The sequence below is a fragment of the Calidris pugnax genome, unplaced genomic scaffold (genome assembly GCF_001431845.1).
Source record: "Calidris pugnax isolate Ruff unplaced genomic scaffold, ASM143184v1 scaffold89, whole genome shotgun sequence".
Taxonomy (NCBI): domain Eukaryota; kingdom Metazoa; phylum Chordata; class Aves; order Charadriiformes; family Scolopacidae; genus Calidris; species Calidris pugnax.
In genome coordinates this window covers 4,809,096-4,828,938 of record NW_015090865.1, presented here as the reverse complement: position 1 = coordinate 4,828,938, position 19,843 = coordinate 4,809,096, and the positions used below count along the sequence as shown (strand labels likewise).

The 19,843-nt window shown below is 40.4% G+C and overlaps 1 protein-coding gene across 1 annotated transcript in view; it reads left to right on the top strand.

The window, feature by feature from the left end:
- ADAM12 (ADAM metallopeptidase domain 12) overlaps positions 1-19,843 on the top strand; it is a 192,371-nt gene that overhangs the window by 116,220 nt on the left and 56,308 nt on the right. The window contains exons 7-10 of the mRNA XM_014945202.1: positions 11,263-11,446; positions 15,758-15,823; positions 16,789-16,860; positions 18,576-18,745. Coding sequence (XP_014800688.1) covers positions 11,263-11,446; positions 15,758-15,823; positions 16,789-16,860; positions 18,576-18,745 — 492 coding nt within the window. The remainder of the gene's footprint in view (positions 1-11,262; positions 11,447-15,757; positions 15,824-16,788; positions 16,861-18,575; positions 18,746-19,843) is intronic.

The following is a 19,843-nucleotide window of genomic DNA, read 5'->3' as shown; positions in this document are numbered from 1 at the left end:
CCATTTTTCAAATGTTGGTGCGATCTCTGTAAAAATATTTTCCCTCTAGCTGCTGTGAAGAGAAAAAAAGAAATAGATAATATATTTTGGCATTTTTCCATGACAGCCCTTCTCTCCTGCTGCCCATCCTTGTCTATACCCTTTTCCAGCAGAGCGGTGCTTGGCACATTTTTGGGCTGGCAGTGCCCGGTGGCCCTCCAGTCCTCCTTGTCCTCAAAGCTGTTCCACCAGTGATGGCAGGACTGTTTTGCAGCTGTGAACTCATGTAGTGTCCAGTTAGGAGAGTTTTCTTGGTAAATGTGGCTGTGGAGCTCAACAAATGGCATTCACGGCAGGCGTGATGCTCAGCATTCGGATTTTAGCTACTCGTTACCAGAAGAATAGCAGATTCACGTTGCTGCAAACCAAATCTCTTCTGAGTCTGAGGAAGGAGCAGGCTGACAACATATTAAATACACAATGGACACAGTTCAGGAAACAATTATCTTCCTTACTTGGACAATCAGAGACTGGTATTTACTCACAGAGCTGTTCCAAATCACAGTAATTAACTGTAAATTGGCTCTAGCGTTCTCCCTGGAAAACCCAGTTTTCCTGTCAGATTTCCAGCTGTCTCAACCTTTTCTGGGTTTGTTTAATTTATATACAAACAGCATGAGTAGCTGGAGTCTTTTTCCCTTGATTTTGCATTTTGTGCAATAGTGGTATTATCAGGGCTTTTATAAGAGATCTCTGGGACAGAGAGCAGCAGAAAGGAGTTACCAGGACCCCTCTCCCTGTCCGAGGGACCCATTTGCTGCAGTGGATGGGATTCCTGTGGTTCATTCCCACACAGAGAGAAGGTTTTATGGGTCCTTTCTATGTATCTGGCATCTTCCACAAGTTTACTCTAATTAACCCCTCGCATGGACCATGGCAGTCTGCCTTTAGCAGTTGTTCTCACAGTCTGTAAAAATAGAATGCAGTGCTCTCAGTATTTTATTTATGCTTGGTTAAAGGGACTGCATTGCTGCAAGGTCCATTGGGAAAAGTGAGACACAGCTCTGGAACAAGACATTGGTCCAGACTATCTTAGAAATTAAGAACTCTCAAGCAGTTAAAGGGACTGCATTGCTGCAAGGTCCATCGGGAAAATTTGCACTGGGTGAGACACAGTCTGGACCAACATCTTGTTCCAGAGCTATCTTAGAAATTAAGAACTCTCAAGCGAAATTACTTTTCTCCACATTAAATGCATTTCCTTTCTTCTCTAATGTGCTCTTTTCACAATTCGTGAGCTCACAGGGCCATTTCTCAGTTTCAGGTAGTCAGGTATGTCAAGGCAACATATGCTGGCAGTGACATTTTTCTCTCCTCTGGCACTATCACAGATAAATCCCAAAGTGCAAGCTGACAGTCGTAGGATCCTTCCCTGTTGGAAAAGTGTAGCAGCATCTTTTTCAATACAATTTTTCAGAAAGTTTCAGAAAGTTTCCTTGCCAATGGCTGTTTTGCTCTGGCAGGAGAACAACAGAGGACATATCTCAGTGTCTGTGCCCATTTAGCTGCTGCATTCACTGCTGAGGTTGGTTAAGGGAGTGTCCATGAGTGATAACAGTTTGTGATTAGGGTGGTTGTTGACTTAGTCCACAAAATGCAGCCTGATAGGCAACAGTAACAACCTCCACCATTACCTGTGCTTGATCTAAGCCAGTGATGTCTGTTTGAAAGGCTTCATCATGCACTGTCAGCTCCTTGAACCATCCAGCTTCTCTCATTAAAACTGGATAAGGATAAAAGGCCAGATGGTGTGAAATCCCATGTTCCTGCACCGAGGTCCTGAGAGGACTAAATATATTCCAAGTCAAGCCACAGGTCACCATGTACCTCTGCCACTAAAACATTATTGTGCCAATGCTGCCACTGAGAATTAGGTGGACAGAGCTAGTTGAAGATGTCCCTGCTCATTGACAAGAGGTTGGACTAAATTACGTTTAAAGGTGCCCTCCAACCTAAACCATTCCATGATTTTGTGATTTTCTGCACGTGATCCAGTCTGAAATAATATGATGAGAAATAGAGCAGTTCAAAAGTAATTCATAGCAACTTTACTGGTTATAGATGGGATAGGATAGGATAATGTACTTTCCCACCAACTTTCTGGAGGAGGATCTCTTGTTCACGGCGTGCTAAAGACCACAAGCTTCAGGGGTAAAGACATAAGACATCGTGTGGCCATGGAGCCTCAGGTGAGGACAGTCCCTGGGGTAGCTGTTTTGCCTGCAGCAGCCTGTGGAAGGAAAGACTGGTCTCATTCTCAGACTGTTCCTGGCTTTGTGACAGTTTCTAAGTGAATTGGACAAATTTCTCTGTCTCAGTTTCTCCATCTGTGAAATTCATTTAATGATTCTTACCTACCTCACACAGCTGTTGCACGGGACTAAAGTTTAAGTGTCTGAAAAACATCTAATGAAAGGAAGTGCAAGCTGTTAGCTCACTGAAATCTCAGAGCACTAATATCCTCCCACTCCTGCCAGACAGGCACCTTGGGCATCGTTCCAGGTGTGGAGAGGTAGGGACCGTGCCTTTTCCCCCAGATTAGGAGAGTTCATTAAAAGACGTGAAACCAGTCATAAAGAACAGGTCCCACATTTTAGCAGGCTCTGAAGCCTGAGTGCTCAGCGGTAGTCAAAGAAGCAAAAAGGATCATAGGAACGACTGAGACAGAAATAGAGGATAGAACAAAAACCCTCATTACCACTTATAATCCATAGTGCACTTGCATCTCGAATTCCACATGCAGTTCTTGGTTTCCCCTCCCCACCCCCACCTCAGAAAAGGAAGCATAATATCCAGAAAAGGCACAGAGAAGGGCAAAAATTATGATCAAAGGTGTAGAACAGCTTTTATCAAAGGAGAGAAAATAGACTAGGATTTGTCACTTTTGAAAGGAGATGACAGCGAAAAGGGGTGTGATAAAACGAGGTTGAATGTCATGCTGAAGAGGGGACAATTACTGAATATTTTTCATAACCCCAAAATTAGGAGACATCAAATGAAACTTTAGAGCAGAGGAAAGTATTTTTGTTCACCACATAATGAAGCTGTGGAGCTCACTGTCACAGGTGGGTGTCATTGTAAAATGTATCAGTAGATTCAAAAGAGATTTGGGGCAGGGAGCTTGGGGAGCCTCTCCAGTGCTGTCAAACCCAAAGATGTCCCTGACACTCACGCTGTCAGAGCTGGGGGTACCAACTGGAGTGTGTTTGTTGTGTTCTGATGTCTTACGTGTCCGCTGTTGGCCAGGGATGAAGGCAAGGTGCTGAGCTGGAGCAACCTTGCTCTGACCTACCGCAACCATGGAGTTCTTACACACAGTGGAGCCACACGGTTGAGCATCTGAGACGTGTTATTACCTTGTCAATACGACATGATTACTCTGTGATGAGGAAAAATCAAGTGTGAAATCTGCAAACTAAGTCAGGCTTGACTAGTTTACGTTTTTCAGGCAGATAGAGGGGGTGAGATATAAAGATAAGGGAGAAGTAGGCTCTGTTCTCTCACACACAGATACTCACGTATTCCAGCTACGTTACATCCTCTCAGACATAACATTTGATCGCCTCGCTTCACGCAGGAGTACAATGGCATAAATAGTTGGATTGACACTGATAGCTGCCTAAAATGCAGGTTAGAGGAGAATATAATCATGCCATAATCTGCACCCTGCTGGCTCCTCTGGAGGAGGAAGAGCTGAATGGCGGAGAGGAGACGGTAAATGCTGAATGCACGGAATGGGAACAATGGGCAATCAGGATTTCCGGCACTTCCTTCTGGGTAAGAAAGCCAATTAGACTGCCAAAGATTGTGGGAAGGTGAAGGTATGACAAAGTCAAGTCATTTCCTTCCTGTCCTCAGGGAATACCCTTCTGTTTATCTAGCTCGGAGGCTCTTTAAGTTTTTAGCAAATAATTTTGGCCTGTAGCTACCACACACATCTTCTGTGATAAATTTGTATAGACTTGAATGATTTTTTCCCTATTACTTTCTCTGTCAAGTGCAGAACCTGACAAATAGACACAAAAATACAGCCTGAAGAAGAGCACAACCTCCACGGTCCGGGGGATGGCAGAGGATGCTACCATGGGGACGTGCACCTACAAAGGCATCTGCAGTGACCTCTCTGGTGGGGGGAGCTTGAAAGGTGCTCTCAGATATCCCTTGGTAGTTTAAGGATACAAATCTCCCAGGAAGCCTTTTCTTTCTGAGACACCAAAACGCACTTGAAAATCCTGAGAATCCCTCAGAGTTACCCAATTGCTAGATAATTAGCCCATTCACACATACGAAAAGTATTCAGTCATTGTCCAACCTCATCAGTGCAGTGATGGGGATAAGGCCCCAGAACTGAACAGAGAGTTGTTTTTAATGGGATTACATAGTTATATTTCACGAGGCTGCCAATAGTGGAGCCATCCATTTTTCAAACGGTCTGGCTGAGCTCACAGCATCCCAGACACAGTCAGCTGAAGAGGGGATTTAAATATGACACTCCAGACATCAACTATTTAAAAAAGGAATGGAAGTAGAAACCAGCAAGAAAAAGATTTAAATTCCTCACGACTCCTCAAGCATGATTTCCCACAGAAGGGGAGATTTCATCCAAAAAAGAAGTTAGGAGAAAATCCCAGTTGAGAAAAGCACTGGTTTGGATGTGTGTTTTCTCTCCATGCTTTCTAAAGAGCTTTTAGTTCATATAAACATCTCGCCTGGTTTGCAACTTAGCTGACTGTGAAACTACTGGAGCTTTTTGAGCTTAACGTTAGAAAGCGTTCAGCTTCTGGGGTTTCATAGCTTCTGTGTTCTGCCTGTTCAAGTGGTAAAAAGCTCCTGGATCACGATCACCTCTGTGATCTGAGATGAACACTATCTCCATTCTTTGGCAATTGTGTGCATGCTGTCCCTGGGTGCATGGTAATCCCCCAAGCATCCCTGCTACTGCCAGGAAAAGCGTGAGAAATGATCTGTACCCAGCTATTTGTGCCTGACTTTTCTCCATCAAGTCTGTGTCTGACAGCAGTTAATTAGAAAAAAAAATCGATAAAACCAAACTAAAAAGATTTTAATACCTTATGTGGCTTGAAAAAGCATCCTAGGAGCCTTAATGTGATGTGCAAGTTTGAATCAAGCCTTCTTTTTATGCCATTTGCTGCGCAGTGCTATGAAATGTGCTCACTAAATTGGCACTGATGCCAATTCCTTCCTTCATTTTTCTCTGCTTTCCCCGGTCTGCCTCGTCACCCTCCCAGTCGAGCTCACATGTGACACTTTCTCTGATAACACAATTACTGCTTCTTGCAACCCAAATGCTGGACATGAAATTGCATTATCGCTTTCGATTCAAGTAACTCCCTGCTTAAATTCCAGGCATCTGAGTTGCAGCCCAATGTGCATTCACTCCGGGCAAATCTGTCTTGCACTGAGAAAGGATTAAGTGTGTGCTACAGTCGTCTCTGGGTACGACTGCATTTTAGACGTTGTGCTATAGAATATATTTTCAGGTTAATGAAAGGCATTGGTTGGAATAAAACCTATTTGACTAATGATGTGTCTGCTTGAGAACACCTCTACCACGACTGCAAGATGTAAACCCAATAATGCTACTGCTTTAACCTCCCTTTGAGGTGCTGCCCTTTGTTGATTTGGGTCAGACTAGTTATTTTAATGGAATCCTGGTGTGCAGCACAAGAGGGTAACAGTATTGCTCGGGTCTTGTGTGATGCTCTTCATCAATAGATAATTATTGTCGGTAGTTACTAAAATTTACCCCATTTTAAAGGTGGGGAACCAATGCAGAAAGACGTGAACTGCCTGCCCAAGGCTGCCCAGGGCCAGTGGTGGAGACAGCAGGACTTCTGTTCCTGTAGTTTAGCTCCCATTCTCTGTCTTTCCCAGTATTGTGAAGTTAAAGAATGAACAAATAGCTTGGAAAATATCTAAAGATCACCTAGCCCAATAGAAAAAAAGCCTATAGATCATCTTGTTCACTTATCCCAATAGTATTCATCTGCAACTTATTAAAACATGCTAGAAGTTATGTTTTCCTTCACTACTTCATTTTTCTTCCTCTTTTGTTTGTGTGCCTGCTTAATTGCCTGGGAATTTGTTGTACGAAGCCCTGGGAATGTAGAATTGGTAAGAAAAATAAATAGAAATCCCCTATCACTTTACAGGTCACCTTCTGCTATCGTGTGTTGAGAAACACAGCAGCGAGTAACCGCTGTACCTCCATCAGCAGCATCAAAAGAACAACACTCCAGGGCCAAAAGAGCCCAATTCTGCTGTCTATTCATCTAAAACTACCACTTAAATCAGTGGTATGGTTGTGGGACCAGACCTTTTGCTTCAGAAGCCGTAGAATTAATTATGAAATGAAGGTCCTGTAGGTTTTGAGGTGGCACATGAGGACTGCACAGCCTTTTGCTGTGTCTGGGAGCAGAGACAGACTTCATGTGAATGTGTGGTGTGTAAGCGTGACAGCCCTCTATAGTCTAATTAATTTCTTACAAACTGAAAACATCTACATTCCTCTTCCAGTAGTAATAGAGCTTTTTATTATTATTGTTTAGAAATGAGTATAACTTTGAGCTTCATTAAAACCAAATGTTTAATTGCATTCATGGGTATCAGATTTATTGATTTACTTAACTTTCCCTGTATAGTACAGCAGAATAATATATCACAGTTTCATATAATGCTGTCATAGCCAAGTTTTACTTCAGCATCACAATTTTCAGACAAGTATGCATTGATGGTTTATGTTGGCAGGGCCTTTGCTTCTGCTGACAAGTTGGAAAAGAAAAATCCCATTTATATTTTGAGATTTCCTAAAGCCTGTTGATTTATGAAATACAACTGGCCTTGCATTAGGCTTTGTTTTGGTTTTTCTTTCTAAGAGAAAAAATATCACATTTTACTTTATCAACAATTTAAATAGTGGAATTATTCCATCAAATTACACTTCCCTAATTGAAAGATTCCTGGCAAGTTAAACAGCAATTAATTAAAAAATGATTATTTAACGTATGTTTTAATTTCTTTTTCCTTGATATGGAGGGAGTTGTCCCACCATAGGCCATCTCATAGACACATTTTCTGTGTGTCCATATGGCATATAATGGCATACCATAGGCAAATACCAATGAGCCATTTGTGTTTAGAGCTGATTAGCAGAAATGTGGATGTGGGTTTTTTTGGTGCTGACCACCAGACACGAGCAAGGTTCAAACCCTGTTGAGCGGCAGAGTAAAATATTAGCTCAAGACCACACTGAAGCTGCTTCCAGTTGGCTTGAAGCCTGTGAACTGATGTCTGGACATACTGTATGATATAGATTAATTTTTCCTCCCTTTCTGCTACCAGTGATGAAAAAGATGGCCTGGTAGGGGTTGAATTGTCTCTTTTCTTTTCTGCCTGGCTCATTCACAAGATTTGACAGACTTCCTAGCATCACCATGATTTGGGACTGGGGAAAGCACTGGTGCCATGAGTTAGATAGCTGGAGGCCAAAAAATTTATGCTTTATGTTGTATTTTTCCCAAATATTTATAAGTTTGGGAGTTCTGGTAGTCTTTTGTCTGGTGGATGTTAGAAATCCTGCAGATTTCAATAGGAGAGGTTGGTCTTAAAGAATAGCCACTGCTCGGGATATTTCAGAGTTGCTGAAATCCCTTTGGGGTTCCTTGTATCATTTTTGTTTGGGGATCTGTAGTTTAATTTACAATATGCCACCTTGGAAAACATATTATTTAACATTAATGCCTCCTGAAAAATGGAAAAGCTGCATCGTCTTGGTATTTGGGGAAGACAGGCTGACTCAGGAGTGTGGAGAACCATGTTTGAGAGAAAGACACAGAAATGGTGTAGGAGTAACAGAGGATTTTTTGAAACACCTGACAAAAGCGGGAGGAAAAAGTAGTTCTGGATTTATTTTATTTGCATCAAATTCTAAGTACTGAATGACTGGTAGGGATTGTTCATCCCATCCTGCCGCACCATGAAAAGAAAGAAACCATAACTTTTGACTAGTTACATTTTTAAGGTGCTGTGCTTGGCACTGATCAAGGGAGGGGAAATGTAATTGTAGGAAAAAAAGTTAGTCAAAACCAGCAAGTTGGCCAAGATAATTCATATTTGATGTTCATTATCTTATTACAGATGGTCACAAGCCAAGTGCTGATATCCTGTAGGCGGCACTCAAAGGATAAGTGTGCATTAAATGGAAAGTATATTTTCCTGTATGCCGAATCTGCAGAATTTTTTACCATGGGATTGTTTCATATACAAAGGTGGAACTGTTCTTAAAAACTCTTCTTAAAGACTCATGCCATCTTGCGATGGGAGCGTCAGTGGCCAGTTGAATAGGCTGCCTTGGCTCTGGTGTGCTCGGTAGGAAACCAAATTTATCACTTTGGTCGTTTGTCCATATCCTCTGCTCCTAAAGAAAATGAGGGGTAAAGAAATGGTTATTTAGTTATTTTAGGTGTAGCTGGGTATAGAAGGGTTACACTGGAAACCTGGCATTGATGTAGCATGTTTTGGCTATGAACTCTTGACACCAAGATGTTGGCTTTGGGGTTTTTTTTCTTAAAAAAAAAGAAGGGTGAGCACATTACCCAGCAAAAAGATTTTACTAAGTCTCTCCCTTTCTAGTGTAAATAATTAAATTGAATTATTGAAGTCTATATTTTTTAAGTCAATGTTCTAATCAGGACAAAGTTTAACATTAAAAATAAGACCCTTCATGGTTTTATGTTGTTTTGGAATTGTCACTAAAGGGAGATGGTCAGGCTGGCCCATTTCAAACAATGACTAATGGTCTTTTGCCTCCACTGCTGGCTCCAGCTGCCTCCAAAATCAAATGATTAATTGCACAAGGGAAAGACAACAATCCTTATTTGATTATGCTGGCTGATTACAGAGTTGCTGATTATTGGAGTAAAGGGAATATGCTGTCCTAATTTCCTAAATTCTTCAAGGAATAAGGCAGATCTGAAAATAATTTAGAACTGTAGAGTGTAAGGTTATTCAATTCACAGGGTGACCTGCTCAGAGTCTCTCATAGGTCACACGTCTGCAAATGCTGTTGCACAGCCTTTTTAATATGGGTTTCCATCTTTTTTTCTTTCTCTTGGACTTTGAACTGTTCTAGTTAACATTGAAATGGTCATCTGTTGGCTTGGCTGAACCAATGTTAATGTCTTGTAGCAAAACTGTGCAGTCAGCTTGGAATGAAAATTGCAGTCAACTGGTTAAGAGGTGAAGGCTTTGAGTTTCTTCAGCATATCTTGCTAAGTATAGAATAGCTAGGGCAGCTTTTTCCTGATAATTTTACTTTTTATTTTAAAATCATTCTTTATGGTGTCATTAACCTGCTTCTGGGTCCTTCCTCTTTTTTCCTTTTTTTCTTTTTTTAGCTTTCTGTAGAAGAATTGTGTAGAGACACGTATCAGTCTCTCAATGGTTTTAGTATCTTACCTTTGTTGCAGTACAGACAGAAATAAAAAGAGCAGACACTTCATATACACCAAAAAGACACACTAATAAAATTGGACCAGTTTGGGGATGAAAATGATTGCTTTGTAAGAGGATATATAGACAGCATAGAGCAGTTTAGAGGATGAATTGAGGAAGAATGCCTTGGCCAATTAAAAGTTCCATAGGAATTCCAGAGAGGTAGATCATAATTATTGCTGCTGAACCTTTGCGACTTCTTAGGGATTAATGCTTACATAATTTAAAGACAGAGAAAAAATTAGCAATGCACTGCACAATTCAGTGTAGCATCTAATTGATGAAAGCTTACAACAGCCCATAAGCAAATGCTTATCCCTAGTTTAGAAAAGAGAAATGGGTTTAAAAGGGCGCCTTTCATTGGTCACACAGTTACTCAAAAAAACCTGCTGTTCAGCTTGATGTAGGAGCTACCTAGGACCCTCCTGGGTGGTTGGCAGCACGTGCTCAGAATGCTTGTTAGACACTGAATATTAAATTCCTTCCTCTTACAGTAATTTCTACCTTAGCCCAGTCTGTAAACTGACTTCATGCCTTCTTACGCTGTGCCAGTCCTGATGTACAGCAGAGCAGTCTTTTTACTCAGTGGTCCTCTGGTTATATTTATGATTCCTGATTCCAGCAGTATCCTTGGACATCATCCTACTTTATGCCATAGGGCACCAGAAATCCTATTCCAGCATGTGCAGACCACAGACACCCATAACATGCTGCCAATACTCCTCTGATGAGCTGAAAGAGCAGCCGTATGTCAGCAGTTTCCTCAGCAGGAGGAATGGGAAAGATATTCAACCTTTTGACAACTTTATTTTACTGTAGCAGATCAGAATAATTAGGCAGGACCCAGTACAGAAATCCAAGCATGGGTTTTATTTGGTGAGTTGTCTGGAGCATACTGGGAGAGTGTTTTTGGGTTAGGAGGCAGCACACGGAGCCCAGAGTTGGCTACATGTCCTATGTTCTTCCATATATTCCTGGAGCAAGGTGTTCCATCTCTTCCTAAACACCCCTTTCCTCTTTGTATGCTGTAGCTGAGAGTAATGCAACAAGAGTGCTTTCACTGATGGAAAATTTGAGATCCTCGGAGAGTAGGTGATGCTGCTGTAAAAATTATTATTATGGGTAATAAAATGTGTTAAACAGGATTCCGCCAGTTAATATAACCAAGCTTTATTCTGCTGCCCCACTGTGAAATATTTAATAATCCATTTTAATACTGCGATGCATCTTTCGTCTGGCAGAATTGATGCTTGCATCAGCATTTGCTTTAAAACGTATAATGCTCACTGCAGATCATAATGAATACTTTCACTCTGTACCTTTTCTTACAAAAGCATTTCACCACGCTCTTGTTCATTACTGTTTGTCATGGGTCCTCAGAATCACACACATCGTGACTCCATTCAGCAATAGCAATGCATCACTGGGAGAATGGAAAACATATGAAAAACAAATGTAATTTTGTTCTACTGTACAGCACTTCAGAAAAGGAAAATTTTCTTTGAGCCATTGCTTCTTTTAAAGCATAGTGTGCTGCAATGACAAATATATAGCTTTTATGTTTCCTGCTCTACCCGACCATGACGTTGTAAATCAGCGTTTTGCTTTTTCGTATGCCATCATTATTAAAACCTGTTGTAACTTTGGTGCAGACAAACGTGCATTAGCTCTTGAAAACCATACATCTTACTCTGTTCTCTTCTGTAACAGGGGGATTATTGTATTTGAAAACAAGAGCTACATTCTGGAGCCGTTAGAAGGTGCTACAAGTGAACACAAGATCTATAGAGCAGAGAATTTGAAAATAGCCCCAGGATCTTGTGGCCACCAGCTGGGCATCTCCACCATGGGAGCTGATGACAATGACACCTCACACCATTCTCGAGCTGGCAGGGTAAGGTGAATGATGCACTTTTAAGTTTCTGGTTTGCTGACTACATCTGGTAGCATTTTCATATTGCTGCCCATGAAAACTCTTTGTTGCAGAGTCCCTCCTGAGCAAAACATTCAACTTTTTGATTTCTTCCTAAGTGCATGATGAAAATTAAACATATACCTACACAATTTGCTAAAGCTTTATTGCTTTTTCTTGATCCTGCATGCATAACTTGCTTTTTACTTTCTTTTTGTAATGAGACAGCACAGAAATGTTTATGGTTTCATTGTATGGTAATATATATTTGGTTCATGTATGATTATAACAAGAATTTAAGACTCCCCTAAGAATGCTGAGCAATGTCTGGAAAAGTTCTTGCCCACCCAAGATGGAAGAGAACCTGATAGCTGTGATGCTTTTCTAATATTAGGTTTTGAGCCTTTACATTCTAGAAAGAAAGTGTCTTATGCAGGCAAAAAAAAATCTCACCATATTACTTTACAGATTTATTATTTTAATTGTTTCTACGTAGGAAGAAATGCTCTTAATATGAAATGCATCTAGCTAATGGAAACTGTAGAAAATTAAATGACCTAAAAATCAGGAAGAGGAAGTACTGTAATAATTTCATCTGCATATTGGATGAGGATTGTAGAAAATACTGATTTAGGTGTTCAGAAACTATACAACAATACAAAGCTGCCCTCAGCATTTATTAAATATCCCATATTACGATTTATACTTACATGTACTACTAAGCCTTTGCATCAAGTTAATTCTTAAAGAAAGCAACCTAAATGCCATCCCTAGATATGATTTATGTAGTGGAATTATATTATTTTACATTTTAGGAATATTAAATATTACTTCTAATGCCTTTTCATACACAATTTTCTGGGCTAAGCTTATTTCTGAAAATGTATGTAGGTTAAAAGCATTGGAAAAGTGCTTTCGCAACTTTATTAAGGTTGCCCCAAAATCTTTGTGACTTCTGACTGAATTTCACTGAAGTAATGTAACACTAGGAAACTGAAATAGAATGTGTGCATCCAACTAGTTGATACAATCAAAGCAATTTTACTATTACCCTCATGGTTCTCACATTCCGTTGATGGCTTCAGCTACATGTCAGAATCCACCTTAAGTATCTGAAAAATATTTTTGCTGTGGTTGAGTGGACATAATTATAAAATCTGTCAACAGTCCCATCATACGGATAGGTACAATATATATAATGAGTATATTGGATATGCTTCTAATGTATGAATTTTGAAAGTTGTCATTTGTAATGTGTGGACTGAGTTTTCACATTTCCACATTGTCATCATCTAAGTAATCGGTCAGGACATACCGAATAGAGATGACCTGTAAGGTACGGAGGTGTAACGCTGCTCCAAATTACACAGGGTGACAGAATTAGCAAAAATCTATATCACATTCAGGGCATGATGAAAATTTTTGGTTTTCTGAAGGTTTGATGGAAGCTTTTGGTTTTTCCCCATGACTCTTTACTCAACTACCTACACAAAATGCATATTGAGCAGAGCTGAATTGTGAGATCAATATATCACAAAGTTAGACTAGCCTTTGGATTAGATTGAAATACAGATAAATGATGGGACAAACAGAAGACTCAGCTTCCCAGATCCAAACACGGGATTTAATAGCAAGTCACATCATGTAGCAGATGTGTGCAGACACGTTTTGCTCCACTGGAGCTGGATCTATAAATACTGGGTCCTTTCATAACTCATTGGACCTTCAAATTGCAGCAGGGAGTGTGCTTTCCACTTGAGCTCCATTGAGATAGGATCCTACAGAAAGCAACCCTGAGTAAGACAGCCCTCACAGTGTGGCTTTTTCTCTTTAGCCACACAAAATAGCCATTTTGGTGGTGCTGTTGGACCACAGATCAGGCAGGTGAGTCATTTGGGGCAGTTAGGTCACGGAGAAAGAGATAGGCTGCAACATTGCAGTGTGAATCCCAGCCATGCCTTTTTGCAGGGAGGGGAGCATGAGGAAGGGATTCAGTGGTATGGGACAGGGGCTCTGTGATGGGATCAGGTGTGGCAGAAGCCAGGGAGAAAGGCAACAGCAGAATAAAGCATATTGTCTCCCATCATGTATATCTATCATGGCTGTATCATTGACTCTTCATTATAATTCCGAAGGATTAACTCAGGCAATGGTTTGTGCATTGATGCAGTTGGCTGCAGAAAGCAAGCTGAAAGAAATCGTAATTAGGTACATTTCATAAATAAATATTGTATCCAAGGAATGCGCATAGCCTTTGGGCAAATCACAAGAACGGATTCGTTATGCAAGTCAATCACCAGAGGCGTACATGATTATACTCTGCTAGCTGGTTTCTCTCAGGCCAACCCTCTCCAGCCCAAACAGTTTTACTCTTGGTAAAAGTAAATGGTTTAAACTGACTGATGTAAGAGACCTTCTCTTATATCTTTGTACCTGGATTTTCATGTCTCGTCTTTTACTCCTCATTTGGAAGAAGACTAGAGGCACCTTGAGGGTACACCTCTGATGAGGACCGCATAATGAATTTCAGGTTTATGCTAGACTTTCAGTGAGACATCAGTTCTGTCACAAACAAAACCCTTGTGGTCATTTGCTTTACGTGGCATCTCACTCATGTCTGGTATATTTTGCAGGGAGGTAAATCAAGCTCTGCCAGAGCACGGTAGATGCAGCTGAGGTCTACTGAGACATGGCAGGCCCTTTGTACTGCATCTGCTGCTGTTCCAGGAGCAGAAGGAGGGGACATGGTGACTCTTTGGTGTCCTGGTTCCCAACCAGCATATCACCAGGCACTGCTTATAACCTGGATGGCAGATGAGGTGTGGGCATGCTCACCAAGTCCCCATGGTGGTGACAGTTGCCCAAGAAGTTGACGGAGAACCCAAATAAGAATATCTACCTGAGCTCATTTGCCAGACCCCCTAATAAGTGTAATCCTGTGAAGTGGTTGTATCATTGACATTTAGTTCGTTAATGGTAGCTTTTACTGCTTTCTCAGTTCATAAATACCGTCCAAATGGAACTCAACTATTTTCCAGTTACTGTAGTTCAAAGGCTGTGAAACACTATTAAATATGAGTTTGAAAGTCAGAGTTACTAAAGGTTGCATCTGTCATTTTCTGCTGAACGTAGTGCTTCTCGTAAAACACTCAAAATCATTAGTCTGCAGATAACAAAGAGGAACACATTGGTAATGTGAAGAAAGCTTTGTGAAATTTGGCTGGAAGGTGATGTCCAGCACTGACTGAGCTTCAGGGATCACTGTTTGCCTTGGAATAGTTTGCTTTGGAAAGCTTTAGTCATGTTTTAGGTTATAGAGCATTCGTTTAGTTCAAGACACCATGGTCATTAGTAGGTCATACATCTGCTTAAGCTCCTTCAGTTCTGGCATGAAGATAAGATATACTGCTGAGACCTCTTTTCTCTAACTGTCTTATTCCAGAAACAAGGGAGGAATGACAGAGTAGCTGTTCAGCTGCTGTAAATCACAGAATTTTTGCAGACATTAATAGGTCAGTTAAATTCAGGGTAGCAGAGGAGCTGTGCTATGACTAGTTCTATTAAAAAATCATTTCTTTTTCTTCAGTGATCTTTTTGCAGCTAAATATTATGATTCTTTTAGACCTGCATTTAGAACTGCAAGTAGCATGTCTGGCTGTTTTATATGAATATACAGACACAAAATTAAATGCATGCCTTCAGTTTTTAGAGTATTAGTTTGCTTCCACAGGCACTGACGGTTCATTCTGGTTTTTTCTGCAGTTTTTGTTCCGGGGTTTTTCTTCCTACATAATTTATCGGTTGACCACTTGATCTCTTCTCTGCTTCACTCAATATCCCTTTATCTCTCATTTTTCTTAGTAGCCAGTTTGTCTATTGTGTGAAATGTTTGCTAAAAGTCATCTCATTGTTTCTTTAAATGAGCCTTGAAAATAACGAAGGTCTTTCTGCTAGAGATGATATAGTCCTGCAAGGAAAGATAACTCAAACATTTCAACTGCAGAGAGCTGAAAGGTTGAGAGAGACTTTGCACCACTTTCCTCTTTGCTGTGATCATATTTTGAGTTGTTGTTTTTTTTCTAAGTACCAAGTAGACTATTTCTGTTGTGGTAAATAAAAGGAAAATGTCCATCAGGAGAAGGAACACAATATAAATTTTTATGTAGTGGAACCTTTGGAAACCTGAGATGTTGTGTTTCTGCTCTCGCAAGCGCTTTGTTGGACGGAGGGAGAGCTGATTCCAAGGGTCACTTATTGCAAAAACAAAATACTATTTCCATCTTCTTTTGGCAGTACAAGAGAGAGACTCTGAAGACAACAAAGTATGTGGAGCTTGTTATTGTGGCAGATAATCGTGAGGTAAGAAACTTAAAACTAAAAAGTCATGGGAAACACAGGTAGGAAACAGGTATTTCAGTTCAGCTCCATGATATTGTGAGTAATTAGCTCCAGATAGTTACAAGGGGTTTTTTAAAATTAAAGCTTCTTCCCTAATTAGGACTAAGCAATGGAAGACACTTCTAAGATGTCCGTAATGACTCCATTCCTGGAGGGGTTCAAGGCCAGGCTGCTTGGGGCTATGAGCAACCTGGGCTGGTGGGAGGTGACCCTGCCCAGGGCAGAGGGTTGGAACGGGATGATCTTTAAGTTCCTTTCCAACTCTTACCATTCTACGATTCTGTGATCTCCTTGAGCTAGTTAAGTTTTCATTTCCATTGACTCTGCCCTTGGTGGGACCTTTGGAAGACACTGTAGGATCCTGCACTTTCTTTTGAAGCAGTATTTCCCCACCACATTTCATGAAACACAACTGCCTTCCTGAGAGTTTGCAACGAAAGCTTCAAAGTGAGTAAGCAGGACTGACTATAGAAATGTTCCAGTGAGTTGAATGCCAACCAAAGACCTAATTCTGGGTTTGAATTATTTTGCTACCTACATATTTTGTATCCTTGAACACTCCTAGTTAGGAAATTACCATCACTCTGCTGCAAGAGCTGAAAAAACTAACAGAAGAGCCTTTTCTTTTTCACAAATCAGTCCCAGAAAGATCCTTTTGTAAGACTTGGGGATTTTAAAATCTTTTTGTGAGAACCAAAGTCCCATCCCATGGTTTTAAAATCTTTTTGTGAGAACCAAAGTCCTATCCCTGTCCTTATTATGAGGCAGACCGTGGTCCCATGAAGCCAACAGGAGTCTGGTGATGGCCTTTGGTTGCACAGTGTAATCCCCAAACATCACTGACAATGCTGGCGGAGTAAGGTGGCTGTTGGGGGGAATTGCTATGATATTTGTGCTGCTACTACATTGATCCTTTACATTCCAAGTTTCAGAGACAAGGCAAGGATGTGGAAAAAATTAAGCAGAGACTGATAGAAATTGCAAACTATGTTGATAAGGTAAGAACATGAGCATTATTTCACTTTTTCCAAACTTACTACACTTTCTGAAGGATGTTGCTGTGAAATCTGTGTTTCTTCTACTATTAAATTAAGAAAGTCGCCGTGCTCAAATCAGCAGATTTCACAAACTTTGCCACATCAACTTATCCACCCACCTTTTCAACGAGCTAACCCTACTGCTTTCCTAATACTCCAGTATTTCAGAGCAATTCTTCTCTCCAACAAGTAAAACCCAAAAAAGTAAACTTAAACCTTTTGTATGCCCTTCAACATACTAAGCTGTGAGCTCTGCTCTGACCAGTTCTCAGTAACGCATGAACCATATGGGATACAAATATCTGTGTTCCTAAGGAGATGCACCATTTAGCCCTAGGATTTTATTAACCTGGGAAAAGGGTGGAGATAATCACATATGGAACAGCCCGTAGAAAAAGGCTGATTTTGAGGGGGAATTTGGAGCACAAAGTCCTTTGAGCAGGAAAGGAAGGTCCAATTGTAAGACCAACAAAGGGCCTGTGAAGACACAGTCAATAACGTATATAACCCAAGGAAGAAGGCAAAATTAAAAATATGTAGTGTTTAAAGAAGAGGGAGTTGATGGCTGGGTGAGATCAGTAAGAGAGAGACATATGCTGGATTTTTTGTATTCAAAGTAATTTCTTGACAATAAACAATAAATGCTAAGAGTCCTCTACAGTGTTTTTGAACAAATTGAAGTTTATTTTTGTTGTGCTGTATGACCAGAAAAAATTAGGAGTCCAGTAGTGATATTATAACTGAGGGAGTCTTAATTTAGCTGGGAACATATCAAGTGATACTTCAAGGGCAATAACTCAAGTAGAAGCATTCTTGATTAAAAACAAGCTGCTGAAGACACCTCCACCTCTTCCATAATTGTCTTGCTGACTTATTACTGGAGGATACGTGTTTATATGTTATCTGCTCAAAATTAATTTTGCATATTATAATATATTTATGTTTCATGCTTAATTTATGCCCAGCAAATGCAACGTTATCCAAATGACTGTAATGCATATAAACAAGACAGAGATCTAGTACATGCTTTTCTCAGACTGTCAGCAAAATCTGGAACTTGATCGATTCTCGAATCCTTCCTCACATTAGTCTCACATTAGAATTGTTACCTCTGCTCCATTGCTAATGCTGCTCCTGCTCCCTTTTTGTAGCAGCAGTGGCATTTACCAGTGTGATAACAGATAATGGACCACAGGGCTAAAATCCTTGGGTTTATCTGCTGTGAGCAAAACTCCATGACTCGAGCGGATTTTCAGCGATTATTTTGAACCACAACCGTCTCTCCCTCTCAAATTGCATCGGTGCTAATGATGGTGGGCAGCCATGGAGAGTCATCTGCCATAGCAATGAGTTTGGTCAGAAGTGAAGGACATGTGAAGGTAGTTGCAGCGTTTCATCTTGAAGGAAGATACCAAACTTGGGTGGGACATAGAGAAGTAACATATCTCTGGATGTCTTAGAATGCCTTCTGGGTATTTAGTCAGGTCAGAACTGTTTTCTCTAAGTCATAGAAATGTTTTATTATATCAGGTGTTCACTTTTTCCCTGGAGAAAGGACACTTTGAGACTCTGCAAGAAAGGTTCATATGCACATTATGCTTCCATGGAAATATTTTAATCCAATGTGGTCTAAAATGGGTTTTAGAGACACATTTCTATTTTTCTTTTCTCATTAGTTCTATAGGCCGCTAAATATTCGAGTAGCCCTGGTTGGAGTGGAAGTATGGAATGACATGGATAAGTGCTCTATTTCTCAAGACCCTTTCACCAGCCTCCACGAGTTCCTGGACTGGAGAAAGCTGAAACTACTACCTCGTAAACCCCATGACAATGCACAGCTGATAAGGTAAACTTGACACTATATGTAATATTGGCTGGGATTTCAGTGGCTGGGGAATAGCTGGACTGAATTCTTCCCCAGTCGCTAAGCTGTTGGGAGGAACATCTGTGCTCCTGAGGGTTTGTCTTTCCCCTCTGCAAACACCAAACATAAAAGAGCTTTGCAGAGCCCTTCAGCAGATGCGTCAGAAGAATTTCCTTCCACAGCTCTGCAACAGCCCTGTTATTTGTAGGTTTTTCCTGAATACAATCCACGTAGCAGTGTAGATGTGTAACAAGCTGGTAAATACTTACAGTATGAATTTACAACGGGTTTAGGCTGGTCTCAGTCTAAATTTTTACTGAAAAAGACAGTCCTGCCCCAAAAGATTTAAGGGGGCACTGTGTGAAACCTGTTTGTTAGTAGAAAACCTCAGTAAACTTTAAAATGCAGGCTGAATTGGACAATTCATTTGCATTTTTGTCTTAAAAATTAAATCATACACATCTTTTACCCTGCTGTTGTTTCTGGAATTAAAGTAATTAAGCGAACGTGCTTAAAGTAAAAGCACTCTTTAAAAAATACACCAAAGAGAAATACCTTTCTTGAATCAGGTATCTTTTAAATCATTTAACTATTCTTTATTTTATAGAGATAAACATACCTGACATCTTAGTAACTAAAAGGAGCTCTTTACTCGTTACATAGAGATTCTTACATTACCTGTGTGAGAATAGAGTGAGCCCTTCCAAACTGTCCCTCAGGAGATATTTGATTATTCTCTATGTATAATTAGACTTTGTTTAGAATTATTGCATTCCAGGCTGTTTATTAAAACGAGTAGCATATAAACTTCTCACTGCATCAAAATGACCCTTCTCTGAGCTAGAGACATTATTTTTATGTTTTTATTTCTGTTCCCAACTTCAGTCAGGGGAAAAAGAAAGGAAAAAGGGTCCTGTTACAGCAGTAAACCCAAAGGACAGTGATGAAATGGCTCTTTCTCATAGCAGAGATGCTGTCATTGTCAGTTCGGCAACTCGGCGTGACTAATCTGTGCTTTTCATTGTTTTAAACCTGCAAATGTCTGGAGCTGACACATTTGAAGTGGGATCTTTGTTAGAG